Raw genomic sequence first — 25,511 nt, 5'->3', positions numbered from 1 at the left:
TTTGTCCGAAGCCGGTAAATGAGTGAGTGAATGCGTCTAATAAGGCGCTGGATAGCGTATAGACTTTGAGATCGGCAAAATGAAGGCAGTTTATATAGAAATGGAAAGAAAAATGAAAATCTCAGAACCCTTTTTGACTATTTAATCACAACTTGTTTCGGACATTGATGTCATTTTCAAGTGAATAAAACAAAACTGGCAAAATTAAACAGAGGTAAAATAATAAACTTAATCCAATTAGACACCAATAACCCCATTTTTGATAGAATCATGCGAATTTAAATCCACAATATTTATTTACAGTTTCAGTTCATAAAATCATATGAATACACTATCATATGATCAAAATAAGAATCTTCCAGCAGTATTTATTTATTTTTGTCATACCTATTCAATTGCAGCTGTTTTCCATGCATTAAATCAAGCCGGTAAACAGCTGTTTGCAGAACAAGAAAACATGTGATTTTCATTACAGAATACTATACTGTAAAGAGATCATATGTTCCCTTTACAGTCGAGTATGTTAGGACTCTACTGAGTCCTAATAACATCTGAGTAATTAATACCAACTTAAATAATTAAAGAACTCATTTAAGGAGTTTCAAGTTATAAGAACTCATCTGAAATCTTATAATTTGGGCCTCTATTATTTTATTTGAGCTCGGAGTCTGTTATGAACTAGGCGCTATGGGCTAGGTCATGTTTATAGAATGCAGTAGCTCGAGCAGCAGCAGGTAATGGTTTCTGTTTCTTAGCAATATTATTCTTTCTCAGATAAGTATGACAAAAAATATTGTACGTAACTTGTACGGTAACGTATTTACCGCATTCGTATGATAATTCTGCCCTCAACTACGTTTCGGGCAGAAACAATCATACTTAAGCGGTAAATTATCGTTACCGGACTTGCTACGTAAAGTACTATTCCTTTATATCACTTGAAAATGGCATCGTTGTCCGAAACATGTTGTGATTTAATATTCAAAAACGGTAATGAGATTTTCATTTTTCTTTCTATTTCTATTAAAAGGAGCCCTATACAGAAAAGAGATAAGCAGTTTATATTGTATGCTACCTTTCGTGAATGTGTTACTCGAATGCGACTCGTCAATAATCAATGTTTTTCAGTGGTGAAGAATCTTCATGGTCACAATTTTATTGTTTGTTTCCAATTATCATCTACGAACTGCATTGCAACGCGACAAAATCTCGAGCAAGTCTTTTCAGTGTTTCTCTAGTCGTTTTGCTTTCGCCACAATGCAATCAGCTTCATCACACTTGTATGTTGTAGAAGAGCAGCTTCAGTTCAGTTGCGCTGCCATAACCTTGTTGACCTTTGTATGTAAGCAGCATCAGAAATTGATTCTTGAACTAACATGGGTATTGTGAAAAGGTGATTTAAATCGTAAGTTTCAGTTTCATATTGAGAAGTTGACGAACAAGATTACAAAAGCTGCATAACAGAATTGAAACTACATATTCTATCTATCTTCTATATAATTATATAAAAGCGAAATGGCACTCACTCACTGACTGGCTCACTCACTCACTCGCAGAACTAAAAATCTACCGGACCAAAAACGTTCAAATTTGGTAGGTATGTTCAGTTGGCCCTTTAGAGGCGCACTAAGAAATCTTTTGGCAATATTTTAACTCTAAGGGTGGTTTTAAGGGTTTAAAGTTGTCTTTTAGCATGTATATTTTCTTATTCTCTAATTATATTTGAAAAATGTCCATACCATATGTGAATATAGAACTATAATCTAGAGAGAGTACCTCTTCGAAACAGTTGTTAACTGGTAACTAAATTAATAATTTTGTCAGGTTGGCATTAAGTTGAGTTGACTATGTTAGGTTGGCACCAAGTTGAAGATTGAAATGCATTTATAGCGGAAAAATTGATTGGGCACTGCTACTTCAATCAGAGCTATTCCTGGGAATATTATATTACTAGCCGTCAGGCTTGCTTCGCTCGCCATATCCGTTTAGCCAGACGTTTAGTCTGGACCCCCGACTGGATCGTCCTAACATATGATAAAAATGCTCAAATGAAAAATGCAGGCGAGCGAAGTGAGCCCGCTGATCTCACTCCTGGACGAACCAGTCGGGGGTCCACTGTGCGGAGCCCCCTGGCTAGACGGATATGGCGAGCGAAGCGAGCCTGACGGCTAGTAATAATATAATATTGAAATTGAATTTGTGAATAGGCCTAATAAAAATATATAATAATATGGTAATATAATGATATAAATAATGAAATAATATTGATATTTGTGGTACAGCAAAACAAAGTTTTTGCGCTAACAACGTGCATTCAGTAAACATTCAATATAGAGAAGTATTAAAAAAGACTTGTTCATGGAACAAATCTGACAAAAAATATCAACTTGATTGTAGTATTTCAGTTCAAAACAACTGATAGAGTGCATGAACATTCATCAATGTCTTTTAAAGGCATCACTGATGTACCATTATCAGCTATTTAAGACGGGGGGGACAGAAAATCGGCAACTATGCCATCTTATCATTTCCACTTGTCTACGGCCCGGATGCACAAGTCAGTTGTGTTTCAATGGTAAATTAAATGACACGATCAAAATTGAACAGACTTTTGTGCAACAGAGCGCATATAAATGAATACAATTTTATTTTTATTGACCAAACGATGTGAGGTCTAAGATTCAAGTCGACGGCTTTGCATTTATCTTTATGTTTATATGTTGGGCATTTACAGCGAAACGCAGCAATAGATTTTCATGAAATTTGACAGGTATGTTCCTTTTTGAATTTCGCGTCGACGTATACATAAAGTTTTTTTTTTAAAATCTTGCATTTAAAGGATAATACAAAAGGAAAAGAAGTTTCCTTCATACACCAATATTGGAGTAAAAATCAGACTATTCATCATAAATCAGCTGTCGAGTGGATTATGAATTGCATGCCATGACGCATGCAATTCAATATCTCAATGTAACTTGGTAAAAGATCAGCTGCTGTGTGGACTATTAATTTCATGCCTCATTGAATGCAATTTTTATGCACCATTAAATGAACTATTGATTGCATGCAATCGATAACTTAAATAACATTGTATTGTCTCTCGACCTTTCTCTGCTTTGAACTCGGGCTGACCTGTTGCCAGTATGTCTTGAAGGAGATTAGCTTTTGATGTTTGCATTGTTGATACACCAACCGCAACAGCCATTAGCCGTTTTCACACCAATATCTCGCCGACACGACATACAGACAGGATTTACTCTGATGGACAGTATAAGAGGAGGCTGTGGTTTACAGCTAGCTGTTCACAGAACTACTAGTTTATATGAATGAATGAATTTTATTTCAATGAATGAATAGTTAGATCATTTTTGAGCAATTTTTTCGATGAATAAAGTGGTTTTTGTGGTTGTTTCAGGTGGTGAAGATGATGATAGTAGTGGTAAGCATTTTCGCAGTGTGTTGGCTGCCTTTCCACGCTTACTTCATCTTTACATCCATTATGCCCGAGATCACGAACCACCCCTCCATACAGGACATCTATCTGGCCATCTACTGGCTCGCCATGTCCAACTCTATGTACAACCCCATCATATACTGCTGGATGAATCACAGGTAAATCAACAAATTCCAATTGTGAATAATAATAATAATGATAAAAATTAATTCATTTATTCTTCCAATTTATACATTACACATAATCGGAAATTATGAATAGTACAGTAATTTTCTATCAGTATTAAATGTATATGGGAATATTTAACAATTAAGAACTCTTCAATATTCACTGAGTTCATAAACAATCAAACATTAATTACAAATACTTAAACATTTAAAAAGGGACTGGCTTAATGCATTTTAAAAATAATTGAAAAGAACCCTATCCTCATGTGCTGCCGTATCAGTCGAGATCACAAGCCAGAGAGAGCATTTCTTGGAAAAATTTTCATCTCTTCCTCTAAAATTTGTAAGCCCTCATCTGATTGGTTCTCTAGTCTTTGTAAGACGTGATGTAATTCGCTATTTAAGATTCAGGGTTTCTGAATCTTTTGTTTTGTCTTTTCAGCTTTTTGTTATACAATAATAAATAAGATTATACTTGAATAAATTATATAATAGACCGTGAGCATTTCAATTGAATAAATCTTAATATATTCTAATAATAATGATAATAAATCAAGTAGGATCTGCCCTTTCCAATAAATTATCGTATATGATAGTTGACACCTTCTGAGACCAATAGCAAATTAAATTCAAATTCATTTTATTGAGTCAAAAACGATAAACATACAGATTCAAGTCAAAACATCAAAATAAATGACATAATAACAATTATTGTGATATGATTAAAAAGTTGAGCAAATAACTATGGTAATAAGAACACATTTATAATACAACAGCAACTCCAAACTCAAGTGCTATCATTGAAAAAATCATCTACACTCTAATAAGCCTTGTTTACTAGGTATGCATAAAGTTCTCTCTTAGAATTCATTGATAAATATTCTGGTAACTTTTTTAACAGTTTCAAACCAATTACACTAGGACTTTTGTCATGATTTGTGAGAATTATGACTTATTTGAACAATAACTATCTATTTAAATCGATTAATAAGTTCCGATCAATCGAATAGTGTGATACTAGTTTCTAATTAGGAAGAGTCATTCAAACAAATTGAGTTTCTATGAGTTGATTGTCATCGTTCAACAAAATGGAGTCTCTCTGATGACATAGTCCCACCAGCCAATGAGAGCGCGTTGTGGGCGTGGCCTTGCAGTAGGCGCTGATGCGTATTCACCTGTGATTGGTCAAAAGTATTTATAGTGAGATCCACGTTGTAATGACAGTATTTGATCTACTCTTATGTTGTCTATCTTTATTGTCATGTTGTCTATCTTTATTGTCATGTTGTCTATCTTTATTGTCATGTTGTCTATCTTTATTGTCATGCAGTCTATTTTCATTGTCATGTTTATTTTGTCTATCATTCGACAAAGTAGGTAATACTTCCTTTTCTAGCTACGTAACGATGCCAAATCTGTTTTTGACAATGTGGAAATATAATTGAGTCAGAGAACAGGCAACACTGTTCTTCTATCTTTATCCACTTCCATTATAACGTGGACCTCACTATAGCATGATATACCTCCCAGCTAACATTGAAAAAGACATTAAACTACCTACTGTAATAGGATTGGAGAAGGACATACTGTTAGTAGACTGCGTGTTAATATTTTCGTGTCTCTTCATGTTTTTGGTTTAGTAGGATAATTTATTAATGTTTTTAAGAGGAACAAACACGTTTATCTAACACCCGAAAGGGAAAAGATATATAGGTAGACCTCGTAAAAGATGGCAATGGAGTACAAAATGTGTAATCGCTGCTAGAATTTTTTTTAATTCATTATAGATTTACTGTATAATGTGGAAAAAATTCATAAAATAGAATTATAGTACCCTTGAAAATTAATCAAATATTAAAAAACAAGAATACAAATTGTAACACAACTACTATAGTGAGGTCCACGTTGTAATGGCAGTGGATAAAGATAGAAGAATAGCGATTCCGATTCTCTGAATTAATTAATTGTATTTCTACACTGTCAAAAACATAATTGGCATCGTTGCGGACCTAGAAAAGGATAGTACCACCGGTTTTGTCGAATGATAGACAAGGATAGCAAAACCAAAGTTGATCAAATACTGTCATTATAAAGTGGACCTCACTATAGTTTCGGTGATCACACCATAACAATTACAATTTGTATTCTTGTTTTTTAAATATTTTATTAGTTTCAAAGGGTACTATAATTCTATTTTATAAATACAAGAAAGTAGCCCTGAATTCATACATTTAAAAAAATCAATTTTAATATTTTAGATTTACTGTATAATGTAATAGATTTGATCTATACTGTGGTGAGTCGGAACAGGCAAGAGCCTGAACCTTGAATGAAGAAAAGACAAATATCTGGTGTGGCGCACTCACACAACTTTCCTTGCCGTTATGGAAGTTGATCAACTGACGCTAGTGTTGCCGCGCATCTGAATTAGTCTACTATTCGAAGATCTAAGCCAGCTGGTGACAGGACAATAACGCTGCAGACACATGAAGTCTGCTATCTATTCATAGTGAATGATTTAATAGAATCAACACTTGCCAACAGTTTGCAAATTGAATAATCTTATTTTCTCGAACTTCCAGCTTATTTACAATTTTAGGTGAAAATGCTACTGATCAATAATTGTAGAGATTTTCATGCCCAATCTTTTCCACTTGAAATTTTTCGTTTAAATTGTATCTGAAGCCTGATAACTGGGAATCTAAAATCAAACTTTGCATGGATGGTGCAGTGCTCCTGAAATTTTCTGCAGATATGAGACTTATGGCAGTTGATAGAGCTTATCAATGACTTTTCTAGGTATGAATTTGATCAAAATCGTTGGAGCCGTTTTCGAGAAAATCGCGGAAAACCCTGTTTTTGACAACATTTTAGCCGCCATCTTGAATTGCATTTGATCGAAATTATTCGTGTCGGATCCTTATAGTGGAAGGACCTTAAGTTCCAAATTTCAAGTCATTCCGTTTATTGAGAGATGAGATATCGTGTACACAGACGCACATACACTCATATACACACACACACACACACACACACACACACACACACACACACACACACACACACCACACACACACACAGACCAATACCCAAAAACCACTTTTTCGGACTTAGGGTACCTTGAAACGTATAGAAATTTAGAAATTGGGGTACCTTAATTTTTTCGGAAAGCAATACTTTCCTTACCTATGGTAATAGGGCAAGGAAAGTAAAAACGTTTAAGCATTGGTGTTATTTTAGAAGGAGTGATGATACTAATAGTTTCTGATTAATTACACTAAATTCCTCACGAGGCATCTCTTTCAGAAATCAGAATCACTCAACCCAATCCAATGTACTATCGGAAAAGCGGTAGTAGATTGAATAGAATCAACCAATGCTAGAAGTTTAAAGCAGGAAGGCTGTAGATTGATTTCGAAGCAGGAAATAATTGAATGGGTGCAACTCCACCAGAATGGGACTGCGACAGATCAGATCAGATCGGATGAGAGCAGTCAGTGACAAGGCAACTCCCAGATCAGTGGATTGGAAAGATGAGCTGTGAACGACGCGAGAGAACAAAATTCCATTTTTCGTAAATTGTGTGTGCAAAGCGGCTAGAGATTTGAGTTGCTCAATTCCCACCTCTGAGGCTCAATATATTGGAATTGCGTTTAGGCGTCACTGCTCACTTTCACTCTCTTTCACTGTCTCTCTCACACATACACACACTTTCTCTCAAACACTCACTCTCACTGAATAGTATCAGAGTCTCTCTCCTATACAACATCTTCATAGCTTTAAAGAGGCTACATCAGAAAAAGTAACTTTCATAACACTTCTACACCTAGGAGTATTTTAAAGTCTTCAGATGGAAATTACTAAGATATTGCAATTATTCAAATGCTAATGAATTAATAATTATTCTTAAACGAAAATCCCAATTAAATGCTGTAAATCACCCCGAAGACTTCTGCTACTGCAAATATTGACAACGGGGTAAACAGCTAGAAGGAAATTCGATGAGCGCTACTATACAAAAATTAGTTGTCAGCCCGGGGAGTATTTTAAAGCGCGTACAGACTTAAACGCCACGAACAAGCGTATTTCGCTTTTCATCAGCTGATTGGTTTGATTGTCTGTTCGATGAAATTTTTCGAATACTTTTTTCAACCAGCTTCAATTTTCAACACATATTGTTTGAAACATTAAGTTCATTGGATAAGATTTTATCGTTTCTAAGGCAAGAGAGGATACATTCTCAATGTTACTATTATGATGTATACTATAGATTGAATCAATAATCACGAGAGGAAAAAATCATATTTAAACCATATAGAATATATAGAACTGGCGAATCCAATAGAACAGTTGATAAAGTATCAGCGGCATTTTGAGCGAGTTCCCCAGCCCGGGAAGCTTATTAGATTTACTTTATTCATCGTATACAAGACACTGTCGCGGTCTAAAAAACAATTTTTATTAGAATAAAGTGGAATATTGACAAAGGCGAGGAAGAATACGTTTCCAATGTCACTATTATTATGTATACTATAGATAGAATCAATAATCACGAGAGGAAAATATCATATAGAGTCATATAGAATATACAGAACTGAAGATTCCAAAAGATCAGTTGATAAGGTATCAGCGGCATTTGAGCGATTCGCCCAGCTCGGGATGCTCACTAGATCTATTTTTCCTCCACCTCCTGTCTCAAATGCTTACTTTACTCACTGGGACATAATACTCAAGTGTCACTTTTTCGCTCTCGGGAGGGAAAAACCGAAAACTCCCAAGAGCGTAAAGTAACTCCATTTAAAAATATGGAAGCATCTCTATTTCAAAACGTACATTTGAAATAGGTTAGAAGGTCTAAGCTCAGATGAAGAAGCATATAGAGTAGTCATTAAACCAACTAAATTCAATACCTCAACCAGACATTTGATAAATATGTATATGAAATTTATTACAAACTTCATATCACTATACTAAAAAAATGTATAATTTTTTTATACAATGTTATTCAAAATACCAGCCAACGAATATTCCTCATCAACTAATCTAATTTGAAACGTGAACTTCATCATAGCTGTAGTTGTGGCGGCCATTGTTGTTACAACTTTTGGTGGCAGATAGCGTACAGCGCTGTCGACGGAGAACTGTGATTACAAACCATCTGTGTCTGTTTACTTTTTATATTATGTTGTAACACATTGTTTGGTCTCGTACGTTTTTAAAATTATTTTATTTTCAGTTTTTATAAAAATGTAGGTGGAGGAATAATGTTGTGTATATCACAAGTGGAAAATGTTTTTTCTCCCTCAGGAAAATTGTTGCCCTCGGCTTCGCCTCGGGATTCAAATTTTTCCCTCAGGGAGAAAAAACAGTACTTTCCACTAAAGATACACAAATAACTATTATTCATAGTATAAAAGTAATTTTTATTGAAATAAAGTGGAATATTGACGAAATCTCAAGTCCCTTTCTAAAGTAGTATTCTATCTCACATGTATTGCGGGGTTGCAGGCGACTAAAAAGAGTACCAAACAGTGACTAAAAAGAGTATCCCAACAGAATACTTCTTATCAAACATTACCTCTCAGACATACAACCTCTCAATTTCATCATCCTCGTCCCCACTTTCTTTCCTCCTCACACTCACACACACCACCTCTCTTTCTTTCCTTCTCCACTTCTATCTCATTCTCTTTCTTACTCTTCGTGTTGCTCCCTGGATGACGGAACTTTCGGAACTTGATTTCCAAACTTCGCTCATTACGGAATACACATGATTGTACCTGCCATGTACTCACTAACACACTGACACATGTTCACTCGTCCACACACGCTCACACACGTTCACACGCCGAATAAGGGGCTCTGATTAGTGCAGGCAACTCGTATAAGACTCGAGATAACTTGCAAACTTGCTTGTTCTTTATTAAGCAAGTGGGGCTTAGCCAATTTTCATTTATTCGAGTTTGCAACTTGTTACAAAATCGTCAACACTCGGCTTGCATAGATTAACACCTTCAATGTTGAGGAGTTAGATGGGAAATATTTGTGTGATGTCAATAAATCTGGGTGGCTAATGATTTGTTTCAAAACGCTGATAATTTATTAACTTTTGGGTTAGGGCTACTCTTAACTATTATAAAGAAATTAAAATCCAAGTACCCGTTCTAAACATTTCATGTTTCAATCTAATTATAAATAGAAATCTTTATCTGTCTAAAGGGCGATGCCCTATACAAAGAGTTGCACACGAACATCAATAATAAATACATAAAAATCAAAAACAGAGTAGACTAGAGGGAAAAAATTGATAATCACAGAAGCACAATTTGTAACATAAACACAACAAGACTATAAAAAACAGAATAAATTATCTAGGATCAATAGAATCATCAGGTAACGATGCTACTTGTACACTAAAAAATGTCACTCTGCAAATTCATTAATTTAGGCACACCCAGAGCATATCCTCTCCTATTTAATGATTCCATAGTGTATGAATAAATATATGATATTTTTTCCTTGAGGAAATTTGAAAGCAAAACTATAATCTTATCTCTATCATCCACAATGTTATATACATACATCGCAATGTATTGTTCTGTTATATCCTGATATACTCCACAGCTCAATAGAAAATGGCTTAAAGACTCATTCTAAGTGTTGCAAGATGGGCAGGCTAATGTCAAGTAAATATCTTCTACTACCAGAGTAGAACAAATGAAAAAAAAGTTTTAAAGTTTCAACCTCAATGTCATTTTCAAGTGAGTGAATGAAATGAATAACGTAAAATAGAAACTATTACTAATTTCTTGTTGATGATCATAAGCTTGTTTATTCACTTATTATTTGTGCATGAAGTCACAAACTATACTCCGATTCCTTCTTTTTGGATGAAATGTACTGAATTTCAGAAAGCTTATTCTCAAAATGTTGTACAATATATATTCTACTTAATTTCTTGAAGAAAATTGTAGTTTCTGAAGAGATCATCCTGGGTTCATGTTGTAAAGAATGATTGAGTATTCAAGAAAGATCAACATCAGACAATGAAAACTGGTTGGAGAAACAAACATGAGCTACTCAAGGATCCTTTGCATAGTTTACGCCTAAACTGATTTGAATCAGCTAGTGGTTCAATATCAAAATGAATCACATTATGACAACGAGACACATGGTCGTTTTCTCCAAAAAAGTTGAACTAAAATTATTCTAGTTTGAATAATTATTAGCTGACTCAGTTGAAACACATCATAATGAATGTGACTATGCTCTGATTAAACGGGTTCAATACATGAACCAACTTTGGAGAAAGTGACCCATAAATGGATTTTATTCAGTTTAAACTAGAAAAACTTTTAAACTAGCACTGTGCAAACGGCACCAAGATATAATCATAGAGAAACAATAGCGTACGTAGATATCCCATGGTATAGGGAATTTATGTCGCAACTTTTACTGTTATCTCAAGCCGACTACTGTCGATTATTGTCAATTTTCACTGTTTTGTTGGGGTGATAGTCTATGAACGGCACAATTTGAGAGACTACCATATGTTGCTAGGAAAGAACTATGTGAACTATCGGCTTGGGATAACAGTAAAACTTGCGACATAAACGCCCTATACCATGGGATATCTACTTATGCTATTGTTTCTCTATGATATAATCTTGTTGGAAGATAACATCAATAATAGTAAAGTAAATTCGTATGGCTTTTGTTGCTGAGGACTCGGCAACATTGTGGGAAGGTCCCACCACCTGAATATTTATAATTTTAGCCATCAATGGGCCTAAAACTGTCATACTTCAGCCGGGACCGACAGTTTAACGTGCACATCCGATAACACGGGGAGCATCAATAATATTCATGATTGATGGCAATGTTAAGCTGGGTTTTTGTTCGTACGTGAATGCTGTCGTCGACCACGACAGGGTGAGGATCTCAGATTGGGTGGATTTCAATTTGTCTAAATAACCTATGTGATTATGTTCAATTATGTTTTAATGAGAGAGATTGAGTTTATACTTTTTAATTCTTTCAAGTGGCAATATGTTGATATTATTATAAATGATTAGATTCTTGTATAATTAACACAAATAATGAAAAGTAATTTGATCAGCTGTTCAAGCAAACTTCAAATTTGGACAATATGAATGTCAACAATGCCTGTCGTTGTCGACTGTGGGAGTTTACGCACAAACGAAAATACACCTTAAATGTAGGCGCACACACATCGACATCGGACGGACGGCACGCATCGGACAGAACGGTTGATTAGATTTGATGCATTGTTTTCAATTGGAGTGCGAATACCTATCCGTATCGTATAGGTATGCGAACTCTAATTGAAAACAATGCATCAAATCTAATCATCCGATACGTCCGATGCGTGCCGTCCGTCCGATGACGATCTGTGTGCGCCTACCTAAAGGCAATGTAAATTATTGTTGAAATCTTGAACAAAATTTCTTGAGAACAATAAATTCGATTCATGTTCAGCAATGTGACAGCTATTTCAAATCTCTAATAGTTCTCTGTATAGTGAAACGCATTCCGATTGGTCAGCATTCCTTACAGATAACATCTGTTTCCCATTCAAACGATTCATTTTGAAGCGAATCTCACTACAGATTCTGATCTACCCTGATTTATAGCTGGACAGAAAACGTTCAGCCAAGTAATCACTGTCTGATCAAAATCGCTTCCCTTAACCCCCTTGACACACTATTTCAAACTCCAAACCTCCCCTCGGCCCCCTATATCGAACCCCTCAAAGCCACCCCCTCTCCCCAAAGCATCAGAGGATCATAACAACTACATGAGCGCACTCTGGTGACGAGAAGAAACATCTGCTACAACATGATTTGTGTGACGTCACAATACTCCCTTTAGCCAATCCTACACCATCCCCCACAACACTCATAGCTCTAGAATTAATTCCAGACACGTTTGTTCCCTGTGTGCTTGCAAGGATCGCTATGCCAGTGTTTGTATGTATGTCTAATGAACATGACCCCAGTGAAGACTACTATATACTAGCAAGAAACCCGTGCTTCGCGAGGATTTATTTTAGAAATTCACGAACTGAAAACTTTAAGTAATGAAATCTTGAAGAATTGAAAATATCCTCGGTTAATTAAGAATCTATATGCAAAATTTCAAGTTAATCAGTCCAGTAGTTCAGACGTGATGATGCGTCAAACATAAATTTCCTATCCCGTACTTGTATAAGCCAGTTCTTTACTTCATTACATAGACTAGAAGATACATACTGATAATTTATTCTTGCCAATTTGTAAGATGTTTATCAGTAAATCTTGATTATTCTTGTTAGTTATTTAATCTCCACTCCCAACTACTAGTAGTTCTGTGAACAGTAGACCTCGCGCTCAGTGAGTTACATTGACCTGTTGTTATGTTTTCTCAAAAATTAATAAATAATTTATCAATTAAAAATGTCTAGAAAAAATCCCAAATAAACATAGAGCTTTCTGTCCTATATCGTACCGTGACGTGTCGTCCCGGAATGTGAGTGTGAGCGGTGTTATCAGGTCTGGCTGCAACTATCTACAACGTTGATGGAAAAATAAAATTTTCAAGATGTTCGATGTTTTTGAACGGGTAGTATTATAGTCAACTGTCTACTAACGTTAATGTAAAGGTACATTTTCAAGATGTTCGATGTTCTTGAACGGGTAGTATTATAGTCCACTAGACAGCTGATTTATGATGAGTAATTCTATAGTCTGATTTTTACGGTAATATTGGCGTATGAAGGAGGCTCCTTTTTCCTTTTATATTATCCTTGAATATTTCCAAAAAACCTTGTATATACGTTGACGCGCAATTTAAAAAAGAACATACCTGTCAAATTTCATGAAAATCTATTACCGCGTTTCGCCGTAAATGCGCAACATAAAAACATATAGACATTTAAACATTAAGAGAAATGCCAAACCGTCGACTTGAATCTTAGACCTCACTTCGCTCGGTCAATAAGCATTTCTCATAAATTGCATTGAAAATGCTCCTCTTTTGACAATGCAATTTAAAAATAGCCCAGTACACGAAGGGTTATAGAGTGAAAAGTTTGGAAGACAATTTTTGACATGGAGGTAAACTATCAAAACTTTTTTCTCTATACCCTTTTTTGAGCATTCATTGCCGGACTATACAGTGTAGCAGAAGTATCCAAACAGACCTCTCTGTTACCAATCGTCAAAACAATATTCCAATTAGTGCAACACTGTAATTTTTACAACAGGGCGCAAAAATCCAACTCCATCCGACATACTGTACGGTGATTCTGTTACGGATAAAGCTGGATCCCCACCCATCAGTATCAGTGAACCTGTCCGGTTCAGTGAAAATTTGATTAACATGAGTTCCAATGGAACTGTTCATACTCGCTTGACGTGTTGGTTGTGAATAGTCCCATTGGAACACAAGGGAATTGTATTTTCACTGTACCGGTCACTGACTGTGGGAGTCTGCCTTTATTCAATTGCGATAGGCATGGATGGTTGCACAGTTAACAGTCGCGTTATCTATGGTGTGTTCCACTTTATGTTTTCAGCATTGTTCAAATAGGAGGCGTTGGGAAACATTAATAAGAGATGCTGACATCTTTTAGTTGATTTTTGTATCGGTCTTCATTCTACAGTAATGACTTGTAATAACTGAATCTTTTTGCAGTAATAACTGGATCCAACTCAGAATTTAGCAGTTATTGGGGAAGCAACAACCAATTTGCTGTTTGTTAGGGGGGGGTTAGGCACCCCTGAAATATTATGGGTTGGTAAGGGGAGGTTAGGTACCCCTGAAATATTATGGGTTAGTAAGGGGGGGTTGAGTACCCCTGAAATGTTAGGGGTTGATATGAGAGGGGAGAATGAAGCTTCCCTCAAATTCCCTCGGTTTCAAATTGCTGTTTAAGGGCGGGGAAGGAGAATTAAGGGGTTGTTACGAGTCGAATAACTTGGTGTATATAGTCTAGTGAAGTACCGGGGTTTAGAATTACCTACCCGAGTTTCGAATCGCTGCAATCGGAGAGAGGAAAATAACTTATAATTGATTGGAGTCCGACTGTTCCCTCCCTGTACCCTCTCACCCTCTCACCCTCACCCTCAAAACACGGGGCAGAATTTACCTTACAGAAATCAAATTCTATTGGCAATTTCGGATTATTAATCTGGTCGGCCCAGATCAGCCAATGGCGGACAAGTTTTCTCGTTGGAAACAATTTCAACGGGAGAAACTTTGATTGCAGCTATGACTGCCAGACTGTCAGAGCTCCTTGTGGATAACATCTATGTTTCCCATTCAACCAAAGCTGACAGTCTAAAGTGAACAGTGGCACTGTAGATGTTTTGATGTGATGCCGATCATATTATCTTGATGGAGTTGAAGTATCAACTATAAGTTTATCAACTTATCGTTTTCGAAATAGGTTCTGTGCAAGTGATAGTCTGTTAATTGCCTTGAACGATTCCTCTTCTTCTTCTTCTTCTCTTCTTCTTCTTCTTCTTCTTCTTCTTCTTCTTCTTCTTCTTCTTCTTCTTCTTCCTCTTCTTTTCTTCTCCTCCTCCATCTTCTTCTTCTTCTTCTTCTTCTTCTTCTTCTTCTTCTTCTCTTCCTCTACTTTCTCATTTTCTTCTCACTTTTCCTTCCCCTTTCTCTTCTTCTTCTCTTTTCTCATTTCTTGCCTTCTCTTCTTTCTTTTTCTCTTCAATCTATCTCTTGCTCTCCATTCACACCTTCTTCTCCTCCTCTGCCTTTTTCTTCCCATTTTCTTTATGTGATAGTCTGTTAATTGCAATTCTATCGCAAGTGATAGTCTGTTAATTGCTTCGAAAACTCCTGATTCTTCTTCATCTTCTTCTTCTTCTTCTTCCACTTCTTCTTCTACTCCTATTTCTTCTTCTTTGTCTTTTTCTTCTTTTTATTTTTATTTCTCTTATCTCCTTCTCATACTTGTTTCTCTACTTCTTCTATTCCTTCTTCTTCTTTTTTATTTTTCTCCTCCTCCTTCTCATTCTTGTTAATCTTCTCTATTTTTCTTATTCCACTCCCCTCCTTCCCTTCACTTTCCCATCAACTTCTTTCGTCTTTTTCTATAGAAGTTTCTATTTCCGCATCTTCTTCTTCTTCTTCTTCTTCTTCAATAGCCCTACAGCCCAAATCGAGCCCTGGCCTCCTCAATCCTGTCTCTCCAACCATCTCGATCCCTTGCTCCGCCCTCCAATTTCCCACATGAAGTACATCTCTTGCATCATTTGAGACTCCATCCATCCATCTCAGCCATGGTTTTCCCACTGCCCTCTTTCCACCTGGTTGTCCTACATACATTTTTTGGGGGTCCTCATGTCTGGCATGGCTCTACATGACCTGCGCATTGCAAGCGCTTCAACCTAATGTAGGCCTACATGGATGGGGGTGACTCCTTATAGAGGGGGCGCGACAGTCGAGACCGACGACATTCGAGGCCTACGACCATAGAGGACTGTTTTACAGTCCTCTCCCGTCGTAGGTCTCGACTGTCGGGGCTGTACAAAAATTAGAGTGGCCTCAAATGTCGCCTCTTTTTCAGGAGTCCTTTACCGTCGCTGGCCTCGAATGTCGCTGGTCTCGACTGTCGGGCCTGTACAAAAATTAGAGACTCGCTTGCAGCAGGCGACAGTTGAGGACACATCCTATGAATGTGTGAAATTGATAAAAGTTATTGATTTGTAGAATAATATCCTACATCTATCATGAATTGAGAATTTGACATCCAAGTATCAAAAAGGTATTTACTAGTCTGAAAATTTCGTTTTTTATGATGAAGCAACTAAGGTTTATTTACAGTTGTAAAGTTGCAATACTTATTCATAATATGGAAGGAATAATGGGATATTATTCAATTGCTGGTAAATCCATACAAATTAAATGATAATATTCTTTTGGTGCTGTCTACCATTCTGGAGAGCCTAGCGCAGGCGACAGTTGAGGCCTCTTTTTCAGGAGTCCTCTGCCGTCGCAGGTCTCGACTGTCGGGGCTGTACAAAAATTAGAGTGGCCTCAACTGTCGCTCAACAGCGCAGGCGACATTTGAGGCCACTTTTTCAGGAGTCCTCTACCCTCGCTGGCCTCGAATGTCGCCGGTCTCTACCGTCGCTGGTCTCAACTGTCGCAGGACTCTTCTGTCGTTTGCCTCGTTTGACATCGACCCCTTATAGAGTTGTGCCAACTCATCATTATTCCTTATTCGCCAAACTCCTTCCTCACATACAGCTCCATTGTATTTATCTCTTTCCACTTTTATAGCTACTTTTTTGTACTAAAAAGTGTACTAAGATTTTTATTTTTCTCTCTAGCTCCATATATTCTTCGTAGCCTTCTTCTTTTCCAGCGATCCAGAGTGTATATCTACATCTTCTAGCATAGTTATATTTATTTCAAATTCCTTTCTTTTTCCATTTCGTAGACTATATTTATTTTTCCACACTAATTCTTCTCACCTCCTATGTTCTATTCCTTCACCTCACCTCTCCTCACTCATTATTCTGCCCTCCATCATTCTTTCAAATGTGATTTTTCCAAACAACGATTAAAGTAAGTGTTTACTTACATTACATATTCTACAGAATACTCTGTACCTAATTGACCGAAGCGAAGCTGATGTCCTAGTTTCGATTCGATCGGCTTTAGTCTGTTTGTTTGTTTGTACCGCACTTACAGTTGCAGTTGTTGTCCGATTTGAATGAAATTTGGTAAGCAAGTTCTTTGAAACAAGGCGCAGAAACGTATGTGTAACGATTTTTGATAAGACCACTGGTTTTTTTTTGTAATTTAAAAAACCCGTAAACTAACCTCTATCATAGAGAAATAATATCGTAAGTAAGATATCCCATGGTATAGGACGTTTATGTCGCAACTTTTAGTGTTATCTCAAGCCGATAGTCCACGTAGTTCTTTCCCGTGAAGCTGTGTGACGCTCGTAGTCTCTCATATTGTGCCGTTCATACACTCTCACCCCAACAAAACAGCAAAAATTGACAATAATCGACAGTAATCGGCTTGAGATAACAGTAAAAGTTGCGACATAAACGCCCTATACCATGGGATATCTACTTACGCTATTGTTTCTCTATGCCTCTATCCAGAAAAGATGTGTCTTTGAAGATACAGCAATTCATGTTCATACTTTTTCGCAACTATTGTTAACAGCACATGATGACCAAGTTGGTTAGACCGTGGCTTCTCACACTGTGGGACCCAGGTTCAATTCTCGTTCCAACCAATTTTTTTTTTGCAGATGATACCAATTGTTTTATCTTATTCTAATAATATATCATTATAAAATTAATTATTTTGATTAGATGGAATAATTAAATTGATTTATCAAATTATTTGGATAAATTATTTTAAAAAATCTTTATTGTATTGGAATCCAATACTGCAGTTGTAGAAAAAAATTGTATGTAAAGGTGTAAAGGTTAATTTTGTTTTACTTTTTGTGTAGTTGAGAAGTTGATATTGTGGTAATTATTCATATTGAATGGAAAAGACTAAGAAATTGTCAAAAAACCACATATTTATTGATGCTTAGAAAAACCGGTTTCGGTGATTACACCATTGTCAATCTCTGATAAACTTTGATAAAGACCGAAACCGATCTTTCTAAGTATCAATGAATCTGTGGTTTTTTGACAATTTCTTAGTCTTTTTCATTTAAAAGGTAAATTTTGTATGTATTTGATATAAAGGTACCTCCTTGATAAGTCCAGTGTCCCTTCAAACAGTGTCTCTAGCACTTTCAATGAAGAAAATGACATGGATAAATCTTCACAGTATTCTGTACTTATTGTACTGGCCCTTCTCATTAGATTGAAAGTTGTATTCATGAGCGAGGTCTACTGTTCGCAGAACTACTAGTTATATTTATTTGAAATTCCTTTCTTTTTCCATCTCATGGGCTATATTTATTTTTCCACACTAATTCTTCTCACCTCCTATTCCTCCTATGTTCTATTCCTTCACCTCATCTCTCCTCACTCATTGTTCTGCCCTCCATCATTCTTGCAAATGTGATTTTCCTAAACAACGATTTATTTTATTTTTTTATATATTTATTTATTTATATTTCTTACAGAGAAACACTGATTGGGAGAGAAAAACTAAGGATACTCCTTGTACTATTTCTTTCCGAAATTTAGATAACACTTTAAAAGTCCAAAATAGGGTTATGATTTCACTTTACCAAAATTTAGTCCATTTTCACTCAAAAACAACGAAAACTTCTTCTTCTTCTTTTGGTTCCTATCCGTTCCGGATGTTGACAACCATTCTGGCTATGATGACCCTGTTGACTGCCGCCCTGAACAGCTGTGCTGTGCTCATTCCATTCCATGTCCTCAGGTTCCTAAGCCACGATATTCTCCTTCTTCCAGGACCTCTTTTAATTTCTACCTTGCCCTGCAATACAAGTTGGAGTAGCTCGTATCTGCTTCCGTTTCTCATTATATGTCCGAGATATTGGAGCTTCCTTGCTTTGACAGTATTGAGAATTTCTTTTCCCTTTCCCATTCTTCTTAAAATTTCTTTATTAGAGACATGGTCCACCCATGACACCCTCAGCATCCTCCGGTAGAGCCACAATTCAAATGCCTCTAGTTCGCGCTCAGTTGCAGCTGACAATGTCCATGACTCTACACCATATAGGAGAATGGAGAAAACATAACATCGAAGAAATCTCATTTTCGAATTAACTGCCAAATCGTGACTTTTGAACATGGTACTCATTTTTAAAAACACAGCTCTGGCCTTTTCAATGCGGATCTTGATCTCTTGTGAGTGATCCCACTGGTCATTCAGAGTGGCACCCAGGTAAATGTATTTATTAACTTGTCCAACTGGCTTTCCTTTAATTGTAAGATGACATCTGGGGACATTGTTCTTGCTGATGACCATTAACTTTGTCTTATCTGTATTGATATTCAACCCATGTCTCTCACTACTTTCTGTCACTCTGTCCATCAGCATCTGCAAATCATCTAAACTCTCCGCAAAAATGACTGTGTCATCAACGAAAACTAAGATTTTAAATTTTGACGGATGAAAACAGAATAAAAAAACAAGAATTTTGTGTTTACTTTCATTGCATATTCTACAGAATACTCTGTACCTAATACAATAAATGCAAATATGAACAGTATAAAACAGTATGATAACTGTATGTTGATGATGAATATGTAATTTAATCATAGCTGTGAGCATTCAAGGATAGTTAACGAGCCTACTTTGCTATATATATATATATATAATAGCACTGAGACTGACCACTATGCGATTACAGTATATCTATATTCCACATATATATGTCATAGGGTCCTCACCATCGCTGGCTGTCTCCATACCACCCTAGTTAGTTTCACTTCAGTCTGTCAGCATAGGTTGAATGGAGTAGCATTGGTGTAATATAACAGGAATTCTGACAGTTTCAAATGAATCTCTGTACCACTGGTTTCAGTATAAACTGTCAGCATTAGTGGAATGAAGTAGCAAATATGTTATTCATGAGGAATGCTGCCAGAATGAATTGCATCACACTGTAAATCTGTCTCTATTACACTCTGTAGCTGTAAATTACTGTGCAAATAGATTCATGGAGGTGTTTTATGGGGCAGAATGATGTGATAAAGGTGAGGATCTCCGAAACTGTGGTAAGATTCACTGCAAACTGTCAGCATTTCTTGTGAATATTACTAGTGCTACCCATTCAACGAATACTGACTCAACCAGACCGAGATATACTACAGAATATGCGTAACGAGCAGATAAATGCAAATCAAGTCCAGATAGTTTACCACAGCTTGATGATGATGATGAAACTTATGATGATAATGATGAAGATATGATTGCTGAAGTTGTAGTTAGTTTCATATTGAAATTGATTTGCATCAGTTTCAAATTGAAATTGATTTATTTATATTCAGAATTAACTTATTGATTAATATAGTGTATGTTGTTTGGAGTACAGTTTTGAATAAAACTTTGAATGTGTTTTGATCGCATTCAATAAAACGTGTTTCGTTTCAGGCTTAAACTAACAGAAAAGCTATAATGAATTACCTGATAGATTACCTGTCATGCAGAAACGAACCTATTAGCAATTATGGTAACGTCTTGGTTTGAATAAAGTTGATAACCTGTTGATTTGAACACAGGATGAAACACGTTACCTTAAATGCTATGTGGCGTTGCATCAATATATTTGAAATTGGTATAAATTTGAAATATCCCATTATATTCGATATATTTATGTATATTATTTAGCAATAGAGAAGGAAAGAAGGTTTTGATTATGGAAATATGTGGCGTTGCATCAATATATTTGGAATTGATATAAATTTGATAAATCCCATTATGTATTCGATATATTCATGTTTATCATCAAGCAATATAGAAGGAAAGAAGGTTTCGATTATGGAATTATAGAAAACTCATTTATTTCCAGGCATTATCGATAAACACCATTGATTTGAAAAAAAAAAAACAACCAGGAATTTAAGTGCAAACAATTTCTCTTAAATGAACAACGCAGGCATTCTTGGAAATCAAACATTTTTGACTTTCTAATAATATTGACAGGAATGGAATAATTAACAAGAATATTTCTTCTCTTTTGTTCCATTCTAAAAAAAGCCGCTCATATTTTGGGAAAATACTTTTCAGTGCTCACATTGACGTCTACCTAATCAGGTACAAAAAGCAAGGCTGAATCATGTGAGGGTGGCTGAACTTTGTCGAAATAATAAAAATCGCTGATCAGCGAAGCGAAAAGCTTTTAGGAGTTACACCTCCAAACCCCCCCCCCCCACCACACAACCCTTATTCTATCACTACCAGTTATGTTTGAGAGGGAATTCTTTTGATTCAGACCTTTTTTAATATATGAAAAGATGGTGAATGAGGAGGAGGAGGTGGAGTAGAAGATGTTGGAGGAAGGGGTGAGGAGGAGGAGGAGGAGGAGAAGGAGGAGGAGGAGTAGGAGGAGGAGAGGATGAAAAACAAGGGTGATGCAAAGGAGGAGGATGGGGGATAATGAAGAAAATGGGAAGAGAGAGGCAGAGGAGAAGAAGGTGTGAAAGGAGAGAAAGAGGTAGATTAAAGATAAGAACAAGGTAGGGAAGGCAAAGGAAGAAAATAAATGAGAATGAAGGAGGAAGAGGAGAAAATGTGGAAGGAAAAGGAAGTGAAGGAGAAGGGAGAAGGAAATGAGGGAGTTGAGCAGGAGGTAGAATAAAAGGATTTCGTGTGTAGAAGAATATGATGGAAGGAGAGATTAAGAGATTGTGAACAACATGAAAAACTGTTATGAAATGAGCGAGGGAGAATATATTAAGAAGAAATTATAGGAATAATAACGGAAGATGGAAGACCATGGACAGGGGGTAGAGAAGATAAGATAAGATAGGATAAGATATTTATTGACAATTGTTACTAGGCTCTTGCCTATGGTAACATTTACAAAAATTGACATAATAAAATTAAATTAAACTTAAGAAATAAATAATTATTTTCAGTTATGCATTGGTATTAATAATTACAAATATTGAAGAAAATAATATTGTACATATTGAGCCATCAACATCAACTAAAGTATTATCACATTAGCAAGTTGTTATTTGCATCCATGTGGAGTGAAACTTATCATGAAAGAATACCATGAAAAATTGAAGTTCATAATAAAATACAATAGAGGGAAGATGAAATAGAGAAGAAGAGGAAGAAGAAGGAGAAGTAGAAGAAGAAGAAGAACAGCAACAACAACAAGAACTACAAGACGAAGAAGAAGAAGAAGAAGAAGAAGAAGAAGAAGAAGAAGAAAAAAAAGAAGTAAAACAAAAGCGATGCAAAGGGGGAGGATGACGAAAAATAGAGAAAACCGGAAGAAAAGGCAGATGAGAACGAGGTGGGAGACGAGAAAAGAGAGTGGTGTACATGGAACAAATTGGTTTAGGGAAAGACATACGGAAGAGAATGAATGTAATAAAGGAACTGAGATGAAAATGAGAAATATTCATATAAAGTGAGGAAAACGTTATTCTCATGAAACCCGTCAGATATTTCCCAGGTAAAAGCAGAAACAAGAAGAAAATAAATTATTGGAAATAAGAGAGGAATGAAGAATGAATAGAAGCAAATAAATAGTTTGTAGAAGATGTGAAGATGTTGAAGACGTCAAAGAAGTAAGAAATGCTCTAAGAAAGAGTAAATGTCAAATGAAGTTGAGAAACATGACAAAAACAGAAACATGTGTGAGAAGGAACATAAACGAGGTGATGAGATAATTTATAATAATTATACAAAGCACAAGTAGAAAGAGGTAAATGAATAGAAGATAGAATGGGAGAAGAAGGAGAGGAAACTGAGAACGGATGGAAAGAAGAAGAAGAAGAAGAAGAAGAAGTAGAAGAAGAGTAGAAAGAGAAGAAGAAGATGAAGAGAAGAAGAAGAAGAAGAAGAAGAAGAAAAGAAGAAGAAGAAGAAGAAGAAGAAGAAGAAGAAGAAGAAGAAGAAGAAGAAGAAGAAGAAGAAAAAGAAGTAAAACAAGAGCGATGCAAAGGAGGAGGATGACGAAAAATGGAGAAAACGGGAAAAAAAGGTAGATGAGAACGAGGTGGGAGACGAGAAAAGAGAGTGGTGTACATGGAACAAATTGGTTTAGGGAAAGAGATGCGGAAGAGAATGAATGTAATACAGGAACTGAGATGAAAATGAGAAATATTCATATAAAGTGAGGAAAACGTTACTCTCATAAAACCTGTCAAATATTTCACTGGTTTATCCAGCCATCTATCCAAAAAACGACGACAACCAAAAACCAAAAAGTTCAATTTTTCGTCAAAAAATACACAAACTCATATACGAATCAAACTTTTACAAATAAAAATGCTTTCCAACATTTTTCCCTACGTTAATAAATGAAGTGCGAGTTTTCCGACTCTTTATTATTGGGAGGGTGGGGTACTTCAACTCACTTCACAAGTTGAGGGTTTTCCGGGGCAGTTTTCAAGTGTTGCGGGTGGGGGGTAGGTTTCGAATGAAAAAGGACTCATTCTAGGGGGAGTTGATGGGGGGGAAGTATGGAATGAAAAAGAGTATTTTTGGGGGTGGTAGGGTGTACGGTTATGGGTAGAGGGTAGTTTAGAAGTGAGAAATCCTGGTGTTGATGGGTAGATGGAGAATCGTAGCCTGTAATCAACAGAAGGAAATTTATTAAAGAAGCTGAATTGGTGTGCTGAAACGAGTTGTAAAGGGGTGGGGCGGGTGGAGGTAGTGTTTTGGGGGAGGGGAGTGGTGTCGAATGATATTATTGCGTTGAAATTATTAGACAGATAGCTTCGCCATTCGTCGTCGTATCTCAATTAGAGTTTGGACATTGAATACAGACAGCCGACTGCTCCTTAATAATATTTCTCTTCACAGGCAGTTTCCTCTGGCTGCTATTCAATAATTTCCACGGCTCTGGAGTGAGAATCACTGTGAACTGTAGTCATTGGTTGGATGGGGAGTGTTGATACTGACAGTTCTAAGTGGGTAGCATTCAAATCTGTGTTGCTGTTTGATACTTTTTTCGCATGTTTTATTTTCTTGTTCTCTTTTTCTTGTTGTTGGTTTGTTGCTTGCAGACATCAATGTAATCAACAATCATCATTGTCATCGTCATCGTCATCATTATTTAAATTTCCAGATTGATGTATAAATTGAAATGGACATAACCCACATAATATTTGGACGATTTGAGACAAAATTAGAAAATTGAAGAAGTTTTGGGCAGTAGGTTATAGAGTATTGGGCAGTAATTTATTCTTCTTCTTTAGGTGCCGTCTCCGTTTCGATGGTTGGCAATAATCAAGGCGATTTTTACTTTTGAGACCGCAGATCGAAATAGGTCATTATTGCTGCATCCAAACCAATCCCGAAGGTTCTTCAGCCATGAGTTTCGTCTCCTTCCTACGGATCTCTTTCCTTGGACTTTCCCCTGCATAATAACTTGAAGCAATTGATATTTTTCTCCTCTCATAACATGTCCCATTTCTTCTCTTAATTGTCATTATTAGTAATTTATTATATAAACCTAATCATGGAACAAAAATCCCAAATAGCTATCAACTACTATCCACAAGACTAACTTCTTCAACCGAGAATATCTATATAATAAGAGAGAGAAGGGATGTGTTTGTTCGTTTGTTCGTGTGTTCGTTTGTTAGTTTGTTCGCATCAAAACATGTCAACCTATGGATTACATACCGGGAAAACGGGAATGATTTAGATCTCCAAATTTTAAACATAGATTCTAAAAATATCAATCTCGTGCACCTGGAAGACCAAATTATAATTTTCCTTCTAGATTTTTCAGAATTAATGTTCAAACTTCATTAATGGTACATTATAGATAAATTTCATAGATAAAATAAATGATAAATTTCATAGAAAAATCACCGAATCATATATATGGTCGAAATTAAAAAAGGAACAAAAAAATAAGGTCATATGCACCTTTTCGTTATATTTTCAAATGAAAAAATCTGGTGTGGCGCACTCACACAACTTTCCTCGCCGTTATTAAAATTGATCACCTGACGCTAGTGTTCCCGCGCATCTCAAGTCTACTATTCAATGATTGGAGCCTGATGGTGTCGGGACAATAGCCCTGGAGACATACGAGGGTACCTTAATTTTTTTCGGAAAGCAATACTCTCGTTACCTATGGTAATATGGCAAGGAAAGTAAAATGAGTTTTGTGGGTTGTCAAAACTCCCTCTGAAAGGGAAACTATTCAACTTATTCTATCTTTTAGTAAAATAACAATGATCATCCATCCATCTATTATCTTCTATACT

The 25,511-nt window shown here is 36.1% G+C and overlaps 1 protein-coding gene across 2 annotated transcripts in view; it reads left to right on the top strand.

Moving 5' to 3' along the window:
- LOC111046070 (tachykinin-like peptides receptor 99D) overlaps positions 1 to 25,511 on the top strand; it is a 580,669-nt gene that overhangs the window by 520,450 nt on the left and 34,708 nt on the right. For both annotated transcript variants that reach the window (XM_039420712.1, XM_039420713.1), the window contains exon 5: positions 3,416 to 3,612. In XM_039420712.1, the coding sequence (XP_039276646.1) occupies positions 3,416 to 3,612 (197 nt within the window). The remainder of the gene's footprint in view (positions 1 to 3,415; positions 3,613 to 25,511) is intronic.

This window comes from Nilaparvata lugens, chromosome 2 (genome assembly GCF_014356525.2).
Source record: "Nilaparvata lugens isolate BPH chromosome 2, ASM1435652v1, whole genome shotgun sequence".
Classification (NCBI taxonomy): domain Eukaryota; kingdom Metazoa; phylum Arthropoda; class Insecta; order Hemiptera; family Delphacidae; genus Nilaparvata; species Nilaparvata lugens.
This window is presented reverse-complemented; position numbering and strand designations above follow the sequence as displayed.